At 32.5% G+C, this 23629-nt stretch overlaps 1 protein-coding gene across 1 annotated transcript; it reads left to right on the top strand.

The window, feature by feature from the left end:
• Positions 1 to 9789: 9789 nt before the first annotated feature.
• On the top strand, positions 9790 to 11779 carry HELRODRAFT_171622 (hypothetical protein; the record flags this gene model as incomplete). Its single annotated transcript, XM_009018328.1, has 3 exons — positions 9790 to 9921; positions 10170 to 10232; positions 11669 to 11779. 3 exons carry the CDS (start codon positions 9790 to 9792, stop codon positions 11777 to 11779), a joined length of 306 nt encoding a protein of 101 aa, XP_009016576.1.
• Positions 11780 to 23629: the final 11850 nt, after the last annotated feature.

Genomic DNA, 23629 nt, shown 5'->3' with positions numbered 1-23629 from the left:
AAATACTCACATTTACGGTTATCTACATGTTGAACATCAAAAAATAACACCAAGCAAATAGTTATATAATTCAAATATATGAATAAGTTGTGTGATACGCCAAATTCTGTACACAAAGATCAGCTTATAATTTATGCATATTTGCATAACCCAAGTTAAAGCACAAAGAAAATTGTCCAGCTCACCGCACAATTAGTGATGTTGTAATTATTTGTCATGTATACCTAGCCTAACCTTTAACATACCATGTTCTTAAATTATGTGCTTATGTATATCTCTCTCTCTAAATATATATAGATATATATCTTTATATATATATATATATAGATATATATATATATATATATATTATGTAGCTATATGATCCGTCATGTGCAATTATCAATTTATAGTATATACACGTGCACAAGTTCTTTTACACAAAGATCTGCTTATAATTTATGCATAACCCATGTTATAGCATAAAGAAAATTGTCCAGATTACCTCACAATTAGTGATGTTGTTATTATGTGTCATGTATGCCTTTAGCTTAACCTTAGCCTTTAACTTATTGACATAAAATTAATTGAATTCAATAAAATTTTTTTTTCTATTTCTGACATTTTTAAAAGTTGATAAACGCTTAAATCCGGCCCTAAATCCGGCCACCAAATCCGGGGCCGGATTCGACCGGATTTGAAAAAAAGCCGGATTTTGGCCGGAGCCGGGGCCGAACTTCGGTGCATCCCTAATATATATATATATATATATATATATATATATATATATACATACATATATATATACATACATACATACATACATAAAACATATAAAGCGGGAAAGATTGCACGGAAAAGAGATTTGACAACAAATTACATCCGCTTTGTTAAAGAACTAACTTTGCATTGTTTAAATAAACTATATTAACCAAGCCTGCGCTGAAGATTATTTGTGAAGAATCGAAATGGGGGCCCACTGCACAATGAATTTGTATAACGAAAGTTTTATTAAATTTTCATGATGAACTTGGATAATAATTCTATTTTCAATAAATTGAACAATTTTCAGAAAATTCTAGTAAGGAAAATGGAAAAGACTAACTAAATTTGGTCGAATTCATACAATAATGTATATATATATTTAGTTTCAGATATATACAATACATATACATATATTATTGGTAAACCATTATCCGCAATAGGCCAGACGTACGTTTCGTCTCTCACGAGACTCGTCAGTAGCCTGCCGAATAAGACTTAAGATAACACAACTCAATTATTGTAACCAAGAAACTCAAATTGAGGTGTCGCGACCAATAGGTAAGAACAACATCACGTTGTTACAAGGTTTAAGAACCCATTCAGTCGCAAAAAGTATTATTGGTAAACCATTATCCGCCATAGGCCAGACGTACGTTTCGTCTCTCACGAGACTCGTCAGTAGCCTGCTGAATAAGGCTTAAGATAACATATATATATATATATATTTTTACAATATTCTTTAAATTCTACCAAATGTTTGGCGTTAATATGTTTGTAGTTCGTTTTTTCGATTTATCTCGCTAAAGTTTTTTGATGAACGTTTAGTTTATTAAAATTCAAAATAAACTTATTTTCCGAATTCATGCTGCAAATAAGGCCATATTTCGATTCCGAATGAATCATTATCAAAGCGGTCGAAAGTTTATATAGGGAAATATTGACTTTATCAAAGTGAACTCAGATGTAAATTAGATGTCAGGTTTCTTTATTGGCTGGTCAATCTTCTTTGGTTTCCTTTTCTAACTAAACGTTCACCAAAATACTTTAGTGAGAAAAATTAAACTACAAACATATCAACGCCAAACATTTGGTAGAATTTATAGAATATTGTATATAATTATGGTCTATTACCAACATATATATATATATATATATATATATATATATATATATATATATATATAAATCTTGGCTTGCGGAAAGACATAGTTCCAGACTATTTCAAGCACGCCACACTTATTCCGATTCTAAAAAAAAGTAGGTTGTGATGATAGGAACATTGGCAACTACAGACAAATTTCTAATTTGCCATTTGTCTCAAAAGTAATGGAGTGTGTTGTCATGAAGTTTCTACTTAACCACTTGACTAATAACAATCTTATGCCAAAATATCAATCTGGATATCGTCAGTTCCATTCCACTGAAACAGTGGAATGGAACTGTTTGTTTATCAAGTTTGTTTGCTGCAACTGAAGTTCAAAACGTATCGGTAATATCATTCCTTGATATGTCATCAGCACTCGATTGTTTGGATCATGAAATACTTTTAAAGAGATTGCAGTGCAGTTATGGTGTTCTTGGAGTTGCCCATGACTGGTTCAGGTCATATCTTAAGAATCGTACACAACGGGTTGCATTTAAAAACCCAGTGTCAAATGTATCAATGTATCATTGGTCTCATCGGGGTGCCTCAAGGATCTGTGTTGGGACCTATCCTGTTTCTGCTTTATACAGCGGATATAATAAAAATAATTAGTTCCCACGGATTCGTTTGTCATGCTTTTGCGGATGGCATCCAGGTGCTGATCACCAGTTCTCCAGATTCACTTGCAGACTAAGTGAACAGATTCAGCAGATGTAAGTCAGATGTTGGCCGTTGGATGTCAGATAATTCATTAAAGTTAAATCAATGTAAGACTTAGTTCCTCCCGGTTGGGATATGGCAACAGTTATCAAGGATGAATATCACTTCAATCAAAGTAGAAGATGCAAATATATCTTTCAGTAAAACAGCTTTTAATTTGGGGGTGTTGCTGGATGATTGATTGTCCATGAAAGACCACATCAATATGATTTCAGTTTCCAGCATTGCTCAGCTAAGAAATTTATACCGAGTTAGACATTTTTTAGATAAATCAGCTTTGGAAAATTTGGTCCATGCGTTTTTATCATCACGGCTGTACTACTGCATCAGTCTGTTTTATAACTTATTCTATAGATCAATTGCCATTCTTCAGTTGGTTCAAAATAGGGCTGCAAAACTTGTAACTGGAAAATTGAAATTTGACCATGTAACGGCAATATTGAATGAACTTCACTGGTTAACGATTGAGAAAAGAATAATTTTTAAAATTGCAGTGACAGTATTCAAATCCATGAATGGAATGTCACCGGCTTACATCTCAGATAAATTTTCCACGAAGGCATCTGCATCATGTTTTCATCTTAGATCAGGTAATATGAATCTTTTGGCGGTTCCAGCTAGGCAAGAGATATTGCGGTTGTGGGTCTGAGGGTTTGGAATGACCTACCGATTTCATTAAGAAGACCTGGAATTAATTTTGTGACATTTAAAAAAGAATTAAAAACATATTTATTTTCTGTGATAAACATTAAATTTGAATATTTTGATTTATGTTGATCACGCACAAATATTTTGTTTGTTTCACTTTTTGATGGCGCCTTTGAAGTATTTAATTTGCGCAATATAAATATTTTTAAATAAACAAATACTATATATATATATATATATATATGTGTGTGTGTGTGTGTGTGTTTGTTTGTTGTGTGTGTTTGTTTGTTGTGTGTGTGTTTTATGTGCGTGGGTATAATTATGCATACATACTGCTAATAATACATTATACATTAAATGTTGTCTTAAAAATCATACAGAGTTTATAGAAAATTAAATGAAATTTTAACTACGAGACATTTATTGTAGTTGTTAAGAAACGAGCGTTATGAATATTTAAAAAGTCATTTTAAAAAACTAAAAAACTTATGAAAAACTCTATACTAAATGAACTGTTAAATATTCAGAGGTGCGGACGCCTTGTAAATTGACAGAAATATCTCAAAGTGATTTGCACGATGGCTATCATTCACAACAGCAAACATACATTTTGTCTTCTATTTGTGCACAAATAAACACGATAAAATGGACGATTGGGTTGACCGGGGTCGGCTACCCGGATGTATCTGTAGAAACTGCAGAATTCGAACCCAGTTCGTGGGAGTGGGTGACTGACACGCTAACCACTCGGCCACGAGACCTCTACAAACATTTGTTTTTTGTATGTTGCACGAGAAATCCAGTAATTTTTTTATAACGGTTCAAATAAAAACTCTGAACAAGTTTGTTATTAATTTTATCGACTAGTTTTGTTAAAATTTGTATAAAGCCTTCAGCAGACATCTGAATAATTACACGCATAACATCTATAAAAGTTCAGGTTTCAACCCACACTCTAACTATACTAAACTCTAGTAAATGAAATGGTTAGTAGAACTGGAGAAGGTTTCAACAATTAATCATCAGTTAGAGCATGATGGAGTCAAATTTTAAACAATTTGCAACCTCTTGTTCACATCTTAGTCCTCAACACTTTTACCAGAAACGATTATGTAACCTTGGCTAAACATTTTTTAATTATAGTCCTCATCGATGAAACCGTCGAAAACTTTTATAATTAATGGTCTATCAGTACGAGAAATGATTAAATTTTTAATCGTATTCAAACTCAAAACAAACAAAAAAAAAAAAAAAACACACCTGCCATGAATTAATAGCTCCACAATTAGTTGGTGCGTATTTGTCAAGTTGGCAAAACGTTCGCTTACTGTTCACGTGCGTGTGATCCTTTTACGTTATCATGTTTCATCAAATTGAAATTTATCTTTGCTTCTATGACCATAAAACATTTTTAAGACTTCAAGTCAGTAAGTGGATAAAACATGATCTCAGCCTGCATAAAACCACATTGCCTTGTTTAGGCAGGAAAAATATCGCATGGGAGAAACATTTTAATGAACATTCATAGGGCCTGAAATGCATGAGTGTGTGCCTTTATCATTTTAACACAAAAAATTAACATTTATAAAAAAAATTGTCAAGGTAATATTTATAAAATACTAAAATTTTGATATGTCAACAAGGTCCAACAAAATGAAACCGAGCACTCTTTGTTTTCCAATCGCATAGGTTGGTGCGACAAGCAGGCATTAACACAGCAACAATGCGAGTGAATCAAAATGACGAAATGGTGGAACGAAGCCAAGTAAAAATAATACAAACTACTGAGAATTTTAGAACCTGCTACTTTTACGCCTTTAAAAAAATTTCAAGTCATGAATATCGTAAGATAAAGTATGAAATTTCTACATGAGATACAAATTTAACAATAAAACAAATAATATAAGGATTTAAAAAAAAGTTTCACTGTAACATTTTAATAAATATTTTCTTAGTCTTCTTCTCAACCTACTCGTTCTTTTTCATGTTCCAAAACGATAATTGACTGTAAAGATGAAAGGAAGATAAATGAAAAATTTGAAGAGGAAATGAAGAAAAAAGAAACAAAGAAATATAAAAAAAAACAAAGAAAGAGTAATGAAAAATAAAGAAAAGAAAGAAAGGGAGAAAGAAAGGAAATGACGGATGAAACGGACAAAAGAAGAAAAAGAAACAGAAAAGAAAGAAATGAACTAAGATGGAAAAAACTGAGAACAAAGTGAAAAATGAAATACGAAAATGAGAAAAAAAAAGTTGGAAGTGAAAAAGAAGAGATAGAGAGAGAGAAGTTAGAAAAAATGTGAGAAAGAAGAAACGAAATGAAAATAGAATAATGAAAAAAGCAGAGAAAGAGAGAGAGAGAGAGAGAGAGAGAGAAGTGAAAAAAAGTGGGACAGAAAAACGAAAATAGAATGATAATAAAGAGAGAGAGAGAGAGAGAGAAAGAAATGAAAAAAAAGTGAGAAAGAGAAACAAAAAAAAGAATGACAGAAATTGAATCGAGTTAAAATTCCAAAAAAACGTGACGTATTGCATGAGAGGCTTTTCATTATCCTGACTTCATTTTATTACGATTCAAATGATTTAAATCAAATCAATTTTTAGCAGCGAGCAAAAGTTTGGTTTTTAAACAAAGTTTTGTTAATGCCGACTATTAAAGCAAAAAGCGCAATAGTAGATATATTTCAAATGAATTTATCATTTTATAGCTTTAAAAACTTCAAATAAATCAAAAATCTAATAATTTAAAAAAAATTTCAATAAAACGATCAGTCCACTGGTGTTCATCGCATGTGCTATTTCAAGTCCACTCGAATAGTAATTTGATTAATCAGTGTGAAGTTTTATTGAGTTAGAATGACTCAGTCTCTGTTGATATTTGAATTTTTGCGGCATTTTTCCTTTCTCCTTTTCATTAGTAAGTTAATTTTCGAAACAATATCAACACTTAATTGACACCATCCAGCGGTGTCAAATTTCTTCCCAGTTTGTTGCTTTTGTTTGCCATTCATGGGACTGGGAGTTTTTTTGTGTTTACGTGTTTTAATGTTTCAATTTATTCATTGAAATTTCAAATCAAGTCAAATTTTACTGTTGTAACCAAAAATGTTATGTTCTGTGTAAATTTTAGTATCTTAAGTACTTTGAATAATTTTGAAATGTGGTAGTAAAAGTAGCAGTAACTGCAGTAACAGTAATAATAATATTAATAGTATTATTATTATTATTATTATTATTACTGCAGCAGCAGTAATAATAATAGTATTATTATTATAATAATAATAGTAATAATAATAGTATTATTATTATTAGTAGTAGTAGTAGTAGGAGAAGGAGGAGGAACAGCTGATTGATTGCTGTTCACCCAGCAATCAATGCCTGCTTTGAAACTGTTGACAGTCTGTTCAACTCCCTAGTACATCACTGCTGCCCAGTCGACAATAAATGCTGATGACATAAGTTTCATTCGGAAAATAAATTAATTTAATAATAAACTAATTTTTTAAATTTATTTTTAAATATTAAATAAAGATGAAATTACAATGAAATGGAGATCGATAAAACATTTTTAGCAAATTAAAATTAATCTTCATCAATTTCGTGCAATAACTTTTCAGAGTTTGCATAACTTTAGGTGAGTTTGTATTTTGTGTGAACTCTTGAAGAAAGTGTCATCTAATTTATAATTTTGTAGCAGGCCGATTGTTTATAGAGCTTTCATTGCTGAAGAAGCATCTTCAAAGCTTGTTAGGTGCAGCTGTTATGTGCTTCATGTTTGCTTTCAGTTGGAAGGACGTCTGGTCATTAGTGCTGCCCATTCTTATGGCTGTATCAACAATATGCGATGACTTTATAATCAAGATAGCGTTGGACTGTGTGGCTCCTCAATTAATACAAAATGTTTTTACTGCAAATCTATTATGCTAGTTTCTTGAAATTATAATTTATAAAGTTGAAAAATTGTTGTCATTATAAAAGGTATAAAATATTGTATTAATTATTGAAATTTGTTTCTTGTTGTTTCTAATCGTTTGTTCAGATTTCAAACATAAAAACAAATTATGTTAGAAATACAAATAATTTTCATTATGGCACACAATTAAAAGAATTCTTTAGAATAAATGTTTAGTCACGATTTAGTCACGAGTCACGTATCTTCAACATTAATGAAGTATTAATGAGTAAAATTCGTGGAACGTCTATTACGCTTCGAAAATAAGTTCACAAGTTTAAGATAATGAATTTATTTGCAAATAATTTAAGTGAACCTACTTGTTGCATTATTTTATTTAAAAGTTACTGTTATTACAATTTATTGGACAGTTTAAAAATACAACAGCAACAGTTTGCAAGCACCGTCTGAATTAATATTTACCAGGGGATGTTCAAATTATCAGTTTAATTTTGTTATAAAATTTATGTTCCGATGACTGGAAAGTCGTCCCAACAAATTTTGAATTATATAGCTATTGTTTATGTTTGTTTGTTTAAGTGTGTGTGTGTTTGAGTGTATGTGTGTATTTGTGTGTATTCGTATGATTGAATGTTTGTGTGTGGAGGCATGCATGTTTATACTTGTTCACTCTGATATTTCTGGCAAAACGATGTTTAATTAAGCAAGAGAACATGCGGCGGGGATTAGCAGGGTGAAATTATTGGGTAATTTATCAAACCTAGTCTCAAAGTTCAGCAATAACAAACAGCATTTAAAAATGGTAAAATATATTGCATCGGCAGATGTAGCGATAAATAATTTTAAATTTCTATATAATAATATATTTCCTTCAAATTGTACCTATGGTAATCGACTGTTGATGAATGATTATGCTATCATCAATTGTTAAATGGAAGGTTCAATAGGGCATGTTTCCAAATAAGATATGTTTCCAGAAATTTTCCAATAATCCTCACATTTTATTGGCTATATAAATGTCATCATCAATTTTATTGATTTCGAAAAAATAAACACTCAGCAAAATTGTATAGGCTTGATAGAAAGCTGGAAATAATCAAAATTTTGTGAACCCTATTTAAGTGGGACGCTTGCTTTCACTATTCACCGTTCACCAACTGATGTTCCTAAAGGTAGTGCCTGAAGTTTATTACAATATCATAAAAAAATTTTACTTTCAAAGGACACCCTTAAAACAATGAACCACTAATTGAGCAATATGTCGATTGCATATGACATCTAACAAATCATGACGCGCTTTAAATTTTCAACCTGGTTTCAAACGCTCCACATGTTCGTAGTCACCGCTTCACTAGCATTATGGTCATCAATTCTCATCATCATCATCACCATCCTCCTTCTCCTCCTCCTCATCATCATCATCATCGTAATTTATACTGTTTTAAAATCAAACTGTGATAAATGGCTTTTTCCCTTTCAAATGAAATACTTCAACAAAATACATAGAGGAGTCTATAGCGTTCTTACGCAAACAACCTTACGCTCATTATTTCACATTTGAATGGTGCGGGGCAATAATGGTTATTATTCACCAGTTTCTAGCTAATTTCGTTCCTATCACAATAAAACTTCTTATATAATTATTTTAATACATATATATATAAGATCATCATCATATTCTTCTTCATAATCTTCATCATCATCATCATATTCTTCTTCATCACCATCATCATCATATTCTTCTTCCTCATCACCGTCTTCATCACCATCATCATCATCATCGGTGACCTCCACTTTGTTACCATCCTTGTCGTTATCACTGAACGAATATAGATGGAGTTTTTTCTGCAACTTCCCATTATCCATCACGCTCTTTCATTCGACAGATCACATCCATCCATCCACCCATCCAACCGTGACACTTATACAAATTTATACAAATCATACAAATTCATATAAATCATACAAATTCATAAAAATCATACAAATTCATACAAATCATAAAGATTCATTCCTACAATTTCATACAAATTATACCAATCATAGAAATTCACATTCACCCATTCGTCATAATCCGACGCCACGTCTAGCTTATTCAACGTCCTCCCCGCCATTCCGCTTTTGTGTCTGGTTCTCAAAATCTTTGGTTGCTTGTATGTGTGGTAGTCTGTATCTCTGGATTGCTGTGTCTCTTTATCTAGGTTTACATTCGCTGATATGTGTAGATATCTATATATGTATATGGATGCATATGTAGATAGTGTGATATGTATTTGTGTGTGTGTGTAGGTAGGATGAATGCATGTTTATTTGCGGGGTTACGTATTTGTATGTATGTTTAAATGCGTGGAACTGTACAGCCACATGCTAATTTATGCGGTTTCGTTAACTTGCAATTTGGCGTGAATAGAATTCATCATCATGCATTCATTAGATTGCTCAGTCGTTCATTCATTTTTTTCTGACGTCAATAATTCCGTCGAATATATTTACATGATTTATATTTTTGTGACTTGGATTTTTTAAAAATTTTTTTCATCATTTGTTTCGTTCCGTTTCGTTTTGTATGTATATGTTCCTCTCATGCTCAGTTTATAGATTTGGTGGGTGGAATAGCGTAATGGTTATGGCACCTGGACCTGCTTTTGCAATGATCGCATTCGAATGCAATGATATCTCCGCCTATTACATGCAACGTCTGAAATGTTTCAATTCACGTGTTTTTTTTACATGTGCCATGTGTGTGTGTGTGGTGTGTGTGTGTGTGTGTGTGTTGATATCTGAAAAAATTAATTAAGTGATAATTGTAAAAAATTAAAAAACAGCATTTCAACATGCAATTCAATGTTTTAGTACATCAACGCATTTAATTATTTTGTTTTTTATTGAGTAGCTATTTAATCATACCACAACTCATGTGACATCATACCTCAATTCATTTTACCAAAATTCATCTAACCACAATTCATCTTACCACAATTCATCTTACCACACCAATAGGAAAAGTTGTTAGCCAATTTGGACGACACTCAGAGTGAGAAGAATTTTGCAGAAGAAGAAGAAGTGAGTAGATTTATATCATTTAATAATTTTTGTATTTCAATTTTATTATCTAAAAATCAAAAACTTGGCTCCATTGAATCGTAGTTGATTTAGTTTGTCAAGGATTTGATATTATAGCCAACAAACCTAATGTGGATCGCTTTACTCAGCTGACTTTGCTACGAATCATTTATTTTTTTATTTAAATTCCCTTTAAAACATTTTACTTAAAAAGTTTAAAATCTTCCCGTCCTTGGGTTGCAGATAAGCCCCATATATGTTCGTTCACTGATAACGACAATGATGGTAACAAAGAGGAGGTCACTGATGATGATGATGAAGAAGAAGAAGATGATGAATATTTAAACAACTAGAACCTATAATTCTCCTGCCACAATGATCGTACAAATGAACAACATACATATATTCGATGGATTTGTTTTAAGTTTTGTTCTTCAGATGCTAGTGATCCACCTCTCCATCAAAGAGACAGAAGCGTGATATTTCTTTCACTATTGGTTTAATGTATTAGATCTAATTAGTACGCATTACCTCACAAACAAATACACATAAACAACGCGTCTGCATGCACACACGTTGTATAAGGGTCTGTACTATCTGTATTGGTGCGGGTATGAAGCTGTTTCCTGTCCTGAGAAGCTGTTTGTTAATTAACAAGCAGACGGACTTGATTGATGGTGAGGCTATTTTTCATTTGAACTCAGTTTGGGCAATTGTTTTCTAAATTTGTTGGCCAGTATACTCGTGTTTAGTTTAATTAATTCATTCATCCCGATTGACAAAAGCAAAATTAAAAACAGTACCTAGACACACATGAACTTCTGCTTCGCTCAAAGTAGATACACGATAACAATCTTGTGTGCAAGAGTTTTGAGACTTAGCCTGCATGCCAAAGTTTTTTTTAACTATATCGAAACAATCTAAAATTTAGTAAATTTACTAATTATTGAATTGAGAATATTTGTGAAAAATTTCAGATTATTACAAAAATTATTTAAATGTCGTTGCCATGCGAATTTGTTTGACTGCTATTTTTTTATATAAAAGTATCTCTAACTAAACATAAACCTTCAAAGTTGTCCATTTAGCCTGACGATCATACATCTCTGACCGGATGGCAATATCCGGCCAGTCTCAAACGTAATGTAAAAGTACAAATCATCGTGATTGAGTGAACTTTTGAAAAGACTGCCATTCCTTCGGATCGCAATTTGGCGTGTAGATATGAAATGCAGCCATTAAACATATCATCTTGCAATCATAACTATTCTTATCATCATTATCGTCATCATCATCGTCATTTTTCATATTTCAATTTCTTCTTTGTTTTGTCATTCGTAGGTATACATTTAAGTAAGTGATTTGCCTCTTAATTAAATTTCACCTAATAATCAAAACAGTTTTCTATGTTTGAAATAAAACCATCATCACCGTAGAATGCAGTCATCCTCTACATCATTGTCATCACTATCAGCGTCAACACGACCATCGTAATCATCATCATCTTCACATCGTCGTTGTCATCCTGTCATGTGATCTCTGCGTGATCATCGTGGTAGGAGCAGTCGATAGATGTGGCCATCATTTTAATTAAACTGAAAATTTTTAAACAAAACAATCACCATCATCATAACAATCATCAACATCATCATCATAACAATCAATCACCATCACTATCATCATAACAATCACCATCTTGTTCATCATCAACATAACAATCATCACAATATTTCAAGTGAATTGTTTGTCGCTAGACAACAGGTGTTCAAAAAATGGAAAATGTTGCTTGCGTGTGAATGAATATGCAGGGCTTTTAACGATACTTTAAGAAAGCGATACCGATAACGATACTGTAACCGAAATGCATCGCCGATATCAATATTAATTTTCAACAGTATCGGAAACGCCAATACAGATATTTTCATCAATATATTTTTAAACAAAAATTTAACACTTTTAGAATTTTAATAACCAAACTCGTAATTAATAAATCACATCACCATTTCGCCATTATAAAATCAGGAATGTAAAGGCTGCAGTTGAAAAGCTTAACAAACAACGGCGCACACTGTTCGATTTTTTACTCAATCCTTTAATAGAATATTAGTAATAATCGAGAATTGATCAATATAAACAAATCATAAACGCAATTTTTTCAATTTGAATGGTAAGGATCGGTGAAGAATATCGACAGCTCTTTAATTTATTTATTAAAAAGTACCGGCGCGATACCGGTTTTTTATATAAGTGTCGTAAGAATTTTTATTGAACTTTTATGGGAACATCAGATTGACGCAGATTAACTTGTTGAAAGATTGAAAAATAACTCGACCGACGGCATTCATTGCCTAGCAACTGTTGGTAAAGAGCGAAGATAGATAAACGAATAAACGAATGCACCCAGCGTCACGTTTACTTCGTTTGGCAATGCGCATTTATTTAATTATCTATGCCATCACCGATTCACGATGGCCAACTCCCTAGTGATTTTTATTGTCATTTTGATGGGCTGCTTATTTTAAGATCGGTTTTACGATGACTTCCGGCTTAACTAATGGATCTTTGGGCATGATTTTGCTTGCTGGTTGCTCTGAAGTATGCATGCAGAGGCGATTGTTTACTGGTTTGTCAAGGGCGTGCCATCTTAAAGACTGACCGTCTCTGACTGTTGTACGTTAAGTTTTCTTCAACAAGCACGTCATACATACGTTTGGTTTTTTTTAAATAAAATGATGATTTATTATATATATATATATATATTGTCGGAAATTTTTTTAAAAACAACTGGTGGTGAGGTAATCTTAACCCAGTGCGGACTCTCTGAAAAACTCTCGGAAATTTTTTTAAAACAACTGGTGGTTGAGGTAATCTCTTCCTCTATCTTTCTCAGGGAATTTTTTTATGGTCCGACAATAATTTTTTGTGTATATTTTTATCGTGAGTTCGACCAGTCCTGTGTGGCACTGGGCTTTTTCGAATTATATGATTTTACTGAGTAACACACGAACGCGTAAAAAATATTCGATAACAATTTTATTAATCGACGGAAGTAAATGAAAAGGAATTGAACTAAATGAACTCTATAATAATGTAAAATGTCAATGAACAAACTGGAATACAGGAATTAGAACTTCTTCTTGTTGGGTCTTCGACTTGGGATATGTTTCTTGCCGTTTAATCGTACAACCTCGACGTGTGTAACCGATGGTGATGTCGATACAACTCCAAGAAATAAATAAAATGAATGCGAACAAAATTACAAAAATCGGAGCCTATGGAAATTGCAAGCTGCGTGCGAAACTATACCAATGAATATAGGATCCAGCAAGGAACCCTAGGTCCACAAATAGCACAAGAAACAAAAGAAGGAGGCGGATTCGTTTTCACAGAATCCAAGGCCTGTTTTCACTGGGCCTGTCAGTCGGTCGGTCGGCTTTCGCACAACCCTGGCCTGTTTTCACTGTTTCCAATGCGCATAGAGTCTCGTACCAAATCCACTTTTGAGAACTTAAGACGTTTCTGAAACCATGCCAATGAGCATAGAATCACAAATTAAGTCTCTTAGATACCAGAATAGGCACTGATTACTCGAAGCTGCCTAACTGGTGAACCCAAGGCAGACTCTTTTCGAGAACTTAAGACGTTTCCGCGCCAATGAGCATAGAATACCGAATTAAGTCTCACAGATACCAGAATAGGCACCGATTATTCGAAGCTGCCTAACTAGTTAACCCAGTGCGTACTCTTTGCCCTTCCACACTCTTCTTCCAAGATAAGATAAAGAAACTCTATATCAAAGCAAAATTAGATTTGGTTTCGGGTGTTTTTTTTAAACATAAAAATTTCCAAGGTATGTCCAATTAATCAAAAAAAACTACTAATTAAATTTTAAAATAATTTGTAATAATTTATGACGTCATCTAAATTGCAAAACAAACAAAAAATCGTCTTGTCACCTATCGAGTAAATTAACTTGCACTATGCCCCCTATTGAGTGAATAAATTTTGCGTTGAAAAACTTTGAAGTATTTTTAGTCAGTATTATTTCAAATTCTGACAATATATATGTTGGTAATAGACCATATTTTTTACAATATTCTATAAATTCTACCGAATGTTTGGCGAACATTTATTAACTAACATATTAACGCCAAACATTCGGTAGAATTTATAGAATATTGTAAATATATATATATATATATATATATATATATATATATATATATATATACATATATAGTTGTTAACGCAACATTTCAAAAATTTTTGAAATGTTGCGTTAACAACAAACAGTCTGTTACCAAAAAAAAAAAATATACATAGTTGTGTGTATCTGTTTGTATAATGTCACAAGAACTCGACTGTAGATGTTTGTTATATTATCACAGGACTGATTGTTTTGTTCGAAACTAAATTTTCTTTCCTTTCTTGTGCTCGCATGTCAAGAGCAGGTTGTTTCTCTGGAAGTGCATTAAATTTTTTCTCCTTAAAAAAAGCAACGTTTCTAATGATTCTCAAATTTTATTCATCATCATTTCCATTTCCTGCACGCTGATGATAGTCACGTGCCTCCTGCTGCTGCTGCTGCGGTACCAACGTCTTTTTCTATTTGGCGCTCCTTCCATCAAATGCGGCATAAAATGAAATCTTCAATTCCATTATCATGCTAGACTCGCTCGCTCAATGTATTCCAGATGCGTGCTCGAATGCTTGCTCATGACGTTCTCATTGTTGTTTTTGTTGATGTGGTTGTTGTCGTTGTTGTTGCTGCTGCTGATGTTATTGTAGTTGATGATGTTGTAGGGTTTTTTGTAGTTGATGATGCTGAAAGAGATGTTGTTGTAGGTGAGGACGTTTAGGTTGGTTTTACTTTAAATGCTGCTGTTTTGACTGCCATTGTGTTTCTTGTTTTTTGATGTCGTTATTAGCACAATAATCCATGAAAACTGTATTAATAATATAAGTTTGGGCATGTAGCGTTTTCATTATTAAAATTCTTGTACAATAATAGTAAAGGGTGTGTTCATTCATTACATGAATGGTTGCAACTGACTAACTTCGTGTAACAATGAAAACCAACTTTTCCAGAACCATCAAATATTTGTTGTTTGTTGTTGTTGTTGTTAGCATATTTTTAAGCTATTATAATAATATTGTTTCTAATATGTTATAATAATAATAATGTTGTTTCATTAATCTTGAAACTAATAGTTCTATATCTCTTGTTGATGCGTTGTTGTAATGTCGCTTGGTTTTTTTTCCTGAGTGTTCACTCCGAATGACGTTGTTGTCCACCCACGGTCTTGAGAGAGTTTGATATGTCCATTGTCTGTTGCATTTTCTGCTCTTTCCCATCATTTACACGTTTTTATCGCAACGTGCTCCGGCGTTCTGAGGCGACTTCATTTAAAAATGGGGACTCTATTTGAGGATGTTCCACCATTCATGCATGCTTATGCGTGAGATGTGGTGCGATCAATTTTAATACAATTTGACCTGATGTGATCAGATGTAATGTAATGTCACAACATAAATGACCTGGAAAATGTAATGTGATGAAAATGTAAATGTAATGTGAAAAATGTGTTTGCTTATTAAAAAATGTCTTTGTGCCATCCGATGTGGCTGTTTTCATGCAGGCCAGTAGCGATTTGATGGCACGAGATGTGATGAAAAATAAGATTGATGAGCTGAAGTATTACATGCCCACGCAATATTTCACCATGTCATATTTGACTCGTCATTCGCATATGACATGCGAGTAAAGGGGGTTTGCTGTTTGTTTAAATACGTGTGCTTGTCGATATTCTAATAGATATTAAATAAAAATATGTTTTCACAATTTTAGAAGGTACAATTTTGTAAATCAATGTGCAAATCAATCTTGCTTGTTTTATTGCTCTAGCAATAAAAATCACACATAGTAACCATCATATAACATTGCAAAAACAATAGACGTAGTTTCTAATCAAAATAAACCATCGTTCAAATGATATAACCCTTCCTATATAAAAAATATGTTTACTGTATGTTTTTTTGCAGTATTTACACTTTTTAAAGAAAAATAACCTGATTAAATGAATATCTACTAGCATATATGCATGGAGCACAACATCTACACAATATATAATCATACCCATAACACATGCATAACACACGTGCACGCGTTCTTACATATACCACACATGTTCGTGCACAGGATGTGATTTATGGAGTAATGTGCGTGGCCACCTGGAGTGCCATGAATGGACAACACTCTGAAATATAAATGGCTCGCTGCTGAATCGGCACCTCTTGAAAATAACTTTTTATATCTGCCTGAATCAAAGTGGACAATAAACTGGCGTTATCTGAAAAACGTCCCATCAGTTTCAGTTTTCCTCGTCCAGATGATTAGGAATTTTTTTAGCGGCTGAGGTGATCATACGACGACTGTTGCGCAAGCGGTTGTTTTATTGCCGAGTTTCCCATAAATAAGGGTCTAAATGTTTGTAACAAGGCATCAATAACCGGTTCTTTTGAAGTTGTTGAAGAACGTTTGTAATTTTAAATAAGGATTTTGTAGTATGGGCCATTTAGATTGTTCATTAAATCGCAACTGAAGTGTTGTTATATAAATTAAAATTGTTTCACTGGCTTTGAGACTGTTTTTCCGTAAGAAACATCTATTTATTATCATTGAAAGTACTCTACTCATTAGCCAACACGCCAATGATCCTCCCTACATGGCCTAACCCGACACCATTCAATCATTTTTGTTGCTCTTCTTTGAATTTGTTTAGGAATTTGTTGTAAATTTGACTTTTAAAGCAAAACGCAGTGTTTCAGTTTAGATCATACGTTGGGCATCTTATAAAAATTTTCTATAGTCAAATCGGTAAATAAAAATTTTCAGATGGTCCATCAAACGTTCGGCAGTGAAACAAATACTTGCAACCTGCAAAGACAATTTTAAATGCATCAGTTGATTAGGGCCTAATGCTGCTGAATGAATATGATGGAGGTTTGTGACGACTTTTCCACCAAATTTCAAACGCTTAACGCACATTATTAAGACAGGCAGCAAAACAAAGCGTCGAAATAAGTTTTATGTACGATTAAGAAATAAAAAATTCAATCTTGATTGATTTGATTGCAAAAGTTTAAATTTTTTCCATCTTTAGAACCCATTTATTTCAAAAGATTCTGTTTCAATAATTTAGAACCGTTTTCAACAGACATACATACATATAATCTTCAACACATGTGCATTCAGTTTCAAAAACCTTACACGCATTCCTTCAGATATGTGTACAGTTACAACCTCCATAACGGATGTACAATCTTCTATACGAATACATGCATACAACTTTATCTCTAAAACACACATAGATATAACTTTCTCATTCACACATACAATCTCTACAAGTGACATGCAGACAATCTCCAACACACATACAATCGCCACAACAACCATACATACCATCTCCAACACACATAGGTACATGCGATTTCCATGCACACCTACATAGCTCGTGAAACGCTAACAGGCAAACTAATTAGGCACCAAGAAATTTAGATGAATAAGCCGTGAAGAGCATTCGAAAATAGAAATAATAAAAAACTAAAGAGATTCTTTCAATTATATATAAGTTAATCAATCCACATTCTTAATGTGTCTGAAATCAGAGCTGTATTTTATTATATTTATTAAAAAAACTTTGGAATAATTTTCCGTGGTAGCTATAATTTTAATTGTTATATTTTTAACGCATTTGGTAGGGTCATCAATTTTGAAAAACTTTGCAAAATTCATTGAAACACCCAACTGATAAATATGTATAAAACAGCGTTTGAACGCAATTTATTTCATTGAAAGACCTGCATGCATTTGAATATTGCCAATGCAGATGCACAATTGCTAAATAGTAAAATGAAGCCTTGTATTATCTGAGCAAATTTTTTACACAGAATAATGTATATTATTCGAAACTAAAATGATTCGTTGTTGACAAAGGTTTTATGACCACTTCAAAACTACTTTCCTTGATTTGAAAATGAAAACACATTTCTCGCAACGTTTGAACAATTTGCTTACCCATTTTATTCGTTGTTTTATGTGCCATCAAAAACATTTCTTCGCAAGTCAATGCAAACATAAAAATTAGTTTGCCAAGCAATCGTACTGAAAAAACAATGTGAGATAATGAAATTCGCTTGCAAAGCACCATCAGGTGACCAACTATTTTTTTTCTGTCCCGAAAAAACAAATCATTAAAAAATTGAATCGCATGCTGGTGGAGCATTATTATCTCGATGTGTTACAGCCGTAAAATTTTATTCGGGTAAGTAATAGCACAGGAGGCATAAATATTGTCTCCTCTCAATTTGTGCTCAACCCATGTGTACGAAATAAATGCAAGCACACACGTCGAGCACACCGTACAGTGGCACGCGCATTATTTCGTGCATACGAAGGAAAGGGTGGGAAAAATTTATGCAAAGTTTGTGAAAGGCACTTCTGAAAATAATATTTCTTGAAGCATCGTCTTATTATCGTGGTCTGAGATTGTGTGTGCATGCATGCGTTCGTTCCACTGGGCTTCCTCAGCAGCCATGCATGCAGTACGTTTCCTCGCTGCTAAGCTTATTTTCGTTTTATCAGATCGTGAAATTATTTTTTGCTTTCTAAAACCAGTGATAAAAAAATTATAGTCTTTTTTTATAATCCAATTACATGATATTTGCTCACTGAGACTAACTTATGGAATTTGTTATGATAAAAAACTAACTTGAAAATTTAAATTGAAGAAAGTGAACATTACAAGATAATAAAAAATAACTTACTTCATGAAGATTGTAGATCTTTTATATCCAGTGGCAGATCTGGAGTGGCCGTGTTCCCCTCAGTGGTGAGCAGTATTTCTATTAAAAGTCAGTAAAACTAAGTAAAAACCTTCAAAAATTGACGTAATAAGCAAAAAATCGACTGAACAATTATCGTTATATGCACCACGCATTCTAGTTCGATTTTTCTTTGTGGCGCTGATATAATAAGTTAAACTGATAGTTTTTAATAGATTCACGTGTATAATTTGGTAAGGAAAATCCCGATGTTTTTGATATATATTATCTTGAATCGTCGTAAAAACAAATTGAAAAGAAATTTATTTCAGTTTTGAAGTCGAATACGATATTAAAAATGGTTGTGGACAAAAAAAAGCAAAAATTATTTTTAAAGTGAGGTACTTTTCAAGATTTAAAATCACAATCTCAATAAAATTTCACGACGATTATGTATTAAAGTTATCATTATGTATGACTGAACACTAACTATATTATTATTCAATTATTTTTGGAATTTGGCGCTGATATAGTGAATTAACCTGGTGGTTTTTTTTTATAAAATTTATGTTGTGCTCAATCTCTTGAGCAAGAAATTGTATAAATTGGTGATGAAAATATTCAGACGTTTTTGATTTAAAGTATCTTGAATTGAATGAATTGCTACCATAACTAAACAGTGAACACACACTGTAGTTAGATTAATTTTGGAATGTGGCGCTGTTGTATTAAAATAAGCCGGTATATATTTTTTGGATTCACATTGGGGTGCCATGGATCCACGCCAGCAGTTTTTCTATTAAGTCAGTAAAAATTCAGTTTTTAATCAAAAACAACAAAAAATTGACAGAAAACAATAGGCAGAAAACAAACATGAAGTATTTTTAAAAATTTACCCAGAAGTTAGAGTTGGACTTAAAAAAAACTGTATCCGACTAAGAATGCCAAATGTTCCTTCTCTGATTTCTAATCTTCCTACTTCCACAGCTCAGCATAAAATAATTTTATGTACTTATACAACTGTCCCAATATTACATACAATTTGTTACATTTGCATGATGTTACATAAACATTTCTTTTAGTCTGCAGATCAAACATATGTGCACGCTCTAAAAATTACGCTCTACTGTAGCGTAATATTTGTTACAAGGTTGTCATAGTTCACTTGTTACCAGTTCATTAGAATGTATCAAAACATTTTTAAAAGACAAATTTGTATCTAAATAGTTTCCAGCTTAACGACACTTCAGCCCCCGATTGTGCTTTTGTGTCCAAATAATTTAAAATGCTCAACTTTATAGTTTTATAAACAACGCTAAGATATACATGCTGGAAATATCAAAATTTTGATAAATGTTAAACGTTTGCTACATAACGTAACGTAGCAAATAATGATTACTTTCTTTACAATGTCTACCAGAGATGTTAATGTAAACAAAACTTTTTGAATCGACACAAGCATTATATTGAAAATGAACGTACAGAATAAACCGGCAGAAAAGACATGATAGAAGAATGAACAGCTTAAACCTGGAGCTTCACTTGAAAATCGTTGAAGCATTGAAAGGATGCAAGCAAATACTGCACAGTGTGTACAACCCTCACAACTTGTTTATACTGTTAATTTTCTTTTTCATTTCATTTCAGTTCTACCCGCACATCTATTTCGTTCGCACGTTAAGCGCTACCAAATACTTTCCTTTAAAATTAAAATTAAAATTTCATTTCAAAGAATTGAATTATATTATTATTTAAACAAAAATTTCTGCATTATTTTCGTTGTTGTCATTAGAATCTATGAACATGTAAAATAATAGGTAATTTTTTGAAATTTCATTTGAGACCAATTTAATATATTTTTTTCTGATAGTTTTTGCCAGTCCAACCAAATGCACTTCACAAATTGTTAAAGTTTTTGAATCACACTGCAAAACCATTGCATATCTTCATTATAAAATATGGTTTGTAATGTTTAACGAATTGATTGCTGAATAGTGGATTGTTTTGCATCGCAATTAGAAAACAAATAATTTTTTGCGTAAGCCATCAACACAACGGATAAAAATAATTTTCATTGTCACTGCAATCGGCCACGAATGAGGATGTCGATACGTTATTGTTGAAGGAAAATAAAAATAATAGTAACATACGATGATGTAAGGATTGTGCAAACGTACAATTGATACGGCATTAGTGCTGCGATTGCTGTTGTTAATGCACATGGAATCCATAATGGCGCTCTCCACTCCGTTGTCTGCCTGCCGACAAATGTACATACGCAGAAAAAACTCTTCCACTGGTGTGTGCACGTTCTCAGCGGGGGTTTTGGAAAACGTCTCGCACAAAATATTTATTCCTGTTTCTAATTCAGTCAGCTAAAAATTTAACACCGCGTCCTCATCTTCAAAATCCAAAGCACTTGAATACCTTCTGCCAATGCTCACTGTCACCAGATATAATCTAAATTATCATATGTGAACCTGATTGGATTTATAACGAATAGATACACACACAAACACACACACACACACACTCACACACACACACACACACACACACACACACACACATATATATATATATATATATATATATATATATATATATATATATATATATATATATATATATATATATATTATGTAATATACGAACGCACAAATGTCTAAATATGTACATGTACGTACATATGTATATAAAAATATATACATATTCAGTGGCGGATCTAGACAACTTTGACGGGGGGGGAGCAAAATTTTGAAAATGTTTAAAAGTTTAAATTTAATTTTTTTCAAATTTTTACAGGGGGCCAAGATTCGTGGTAGCGTGGCCAAAATTAGGTTGGCGATATTTTAGATATAAAATGGTCTTTTTTATGCAAAAGCTGAGTTCTTTTAATAAATATACTGTTCACAACTGGGTGATATAGTCTCTCCGGCCTTACCCCAAGATCCGCCACTGAATGTATTTGTATAATACATATACATTCAGTGGCGGATCTTGTACATTCAGTAGTGAATTTTGATAGCGCTCTGAAATTCTCCTGATTGTTATCAGATTTGAGATGTAACGCACCGTCATCCCGGTGTCCACGCAAAGCAAGATTTTGTCTTTCACAGTTTAATAGTTTCAATAATCGTGTTAAGCAATTTTCTATTTTGCTCTATTTTTGTGGAAAGAGCGGAGTTTGGTGAATCTAAAACATTAGTCTTATTTTTTATCAAACTCAGAAACATTTCTGATTTTTCTGTAGCCTCTCTATGAAAAGATGTTGATCCAAAGCTGATTTATAACGATTTAAAGGTGATATAACAAATACTCCGACTGAGCCACATGATGGATGTCGATTAGCATAAAGTACACAAAACTTACAGAATGCTCCTTTTTTCAAATCAGAATAAGACAGCCAGGAAAATTCTTGAAACCAATGGAAATCCGTTTTCTTTTGCCTTCCAACACTTAAAAACACTTATCAGGTTTTTATAGATTTTTCAAAATATCATATCTTAAATCATTCGAAATGCTTTGGATTTTTCCAATATCTAAAGGTACTGTTCCCTTTGAAAAACTCTGACATGAATTACCAGTTTTGTCTAAAACATCATTTATGTCATCATTTAAGTTTAATGGAAAGCCTTCTTCCAAGACATCAGATTTTATAATTGTAAAAAAACGTTGAAATTAAATTTTTTAATTTTCCTGCCAGACCTGAATGGTTAAATACTACAAAATTAATTCAAGTCTAGTCGGGTAATGACTGGTACGCATTAACCCTAACTCAAAAAATGTTTTTATTATTCAGTTTATTGCTAATTTTTTTAGTTGAAAATACAAAATTATTTCATATGCAATTATTGAAATATCTAGGTATTATCATTAACGGCCTCAACTGTATTGAAATCATCGCACTGCTTTTGTTTTTTGCCGTAAAAAAATGTTTTTCTTTCCATAATTTTATAACTAAATTTGGTAACAACTTGTAATAATAATAAATAATAACATGAATGAAGGTTTATATATATGTTTTGACCACTTTTAATATAATATGCGTAATATGAATTATTAATTTTGGTTGCTGTGCCGGTCGACAGATAGATGGTATCAACCCAGCGTAGAATTCACGCAAGCGGATTCAATTCATTAAAATGATTGGCGTGTTAATCTGCTAAAATTATTTTTAATAAATATGAAATTTTATTTCAAATCAAAAATGCCAAACCTAACGAAAAACTCGACAAGAGAAAAAATAATTTTATCTCCAGTAAAACTGCCTGGGCGTGTCTTGACAGATTGATTGATTGCAACCTGACCCAAAAAATTAAACTTGCTCTCTACATTTCTGCTGAACCCGTTGCAACTCGATACCAACGCATATAGACAGACGTGTTGGAGAATAGACGTGCGGAACTGCATAAGCAAACGTCTGCGTGAAACCTAACATAATTGAATGTAATGTTATTATTGAGCTACACACTCCTCATGCTTGGATGCATAGCATAAACCTGAAAGAATAGCTATGACATTATTAACATTATTGTTTTTATGAACTTTCTTTTGTATTATATAACATGTTG

The sequence above is a fragment of the Helobdella robusta genome (assembly GCF_000326865.2).
Source record: "Helobdella robusta unplaced genomic scaffold HELROscaffold_21, whole genome shotgun sequence".
Taxonomy (NCBI): Eukaryota; Metazoa; Annelida; class Clitellata; order Rhynchobdellida; family Glossiphoniidae; genus Helobdella; species Helobdella robusta.
Note: the sequence above shows the minus strand (reverse complement) of the source record. Positions and strands in the feature narration are given on the sequence as shown.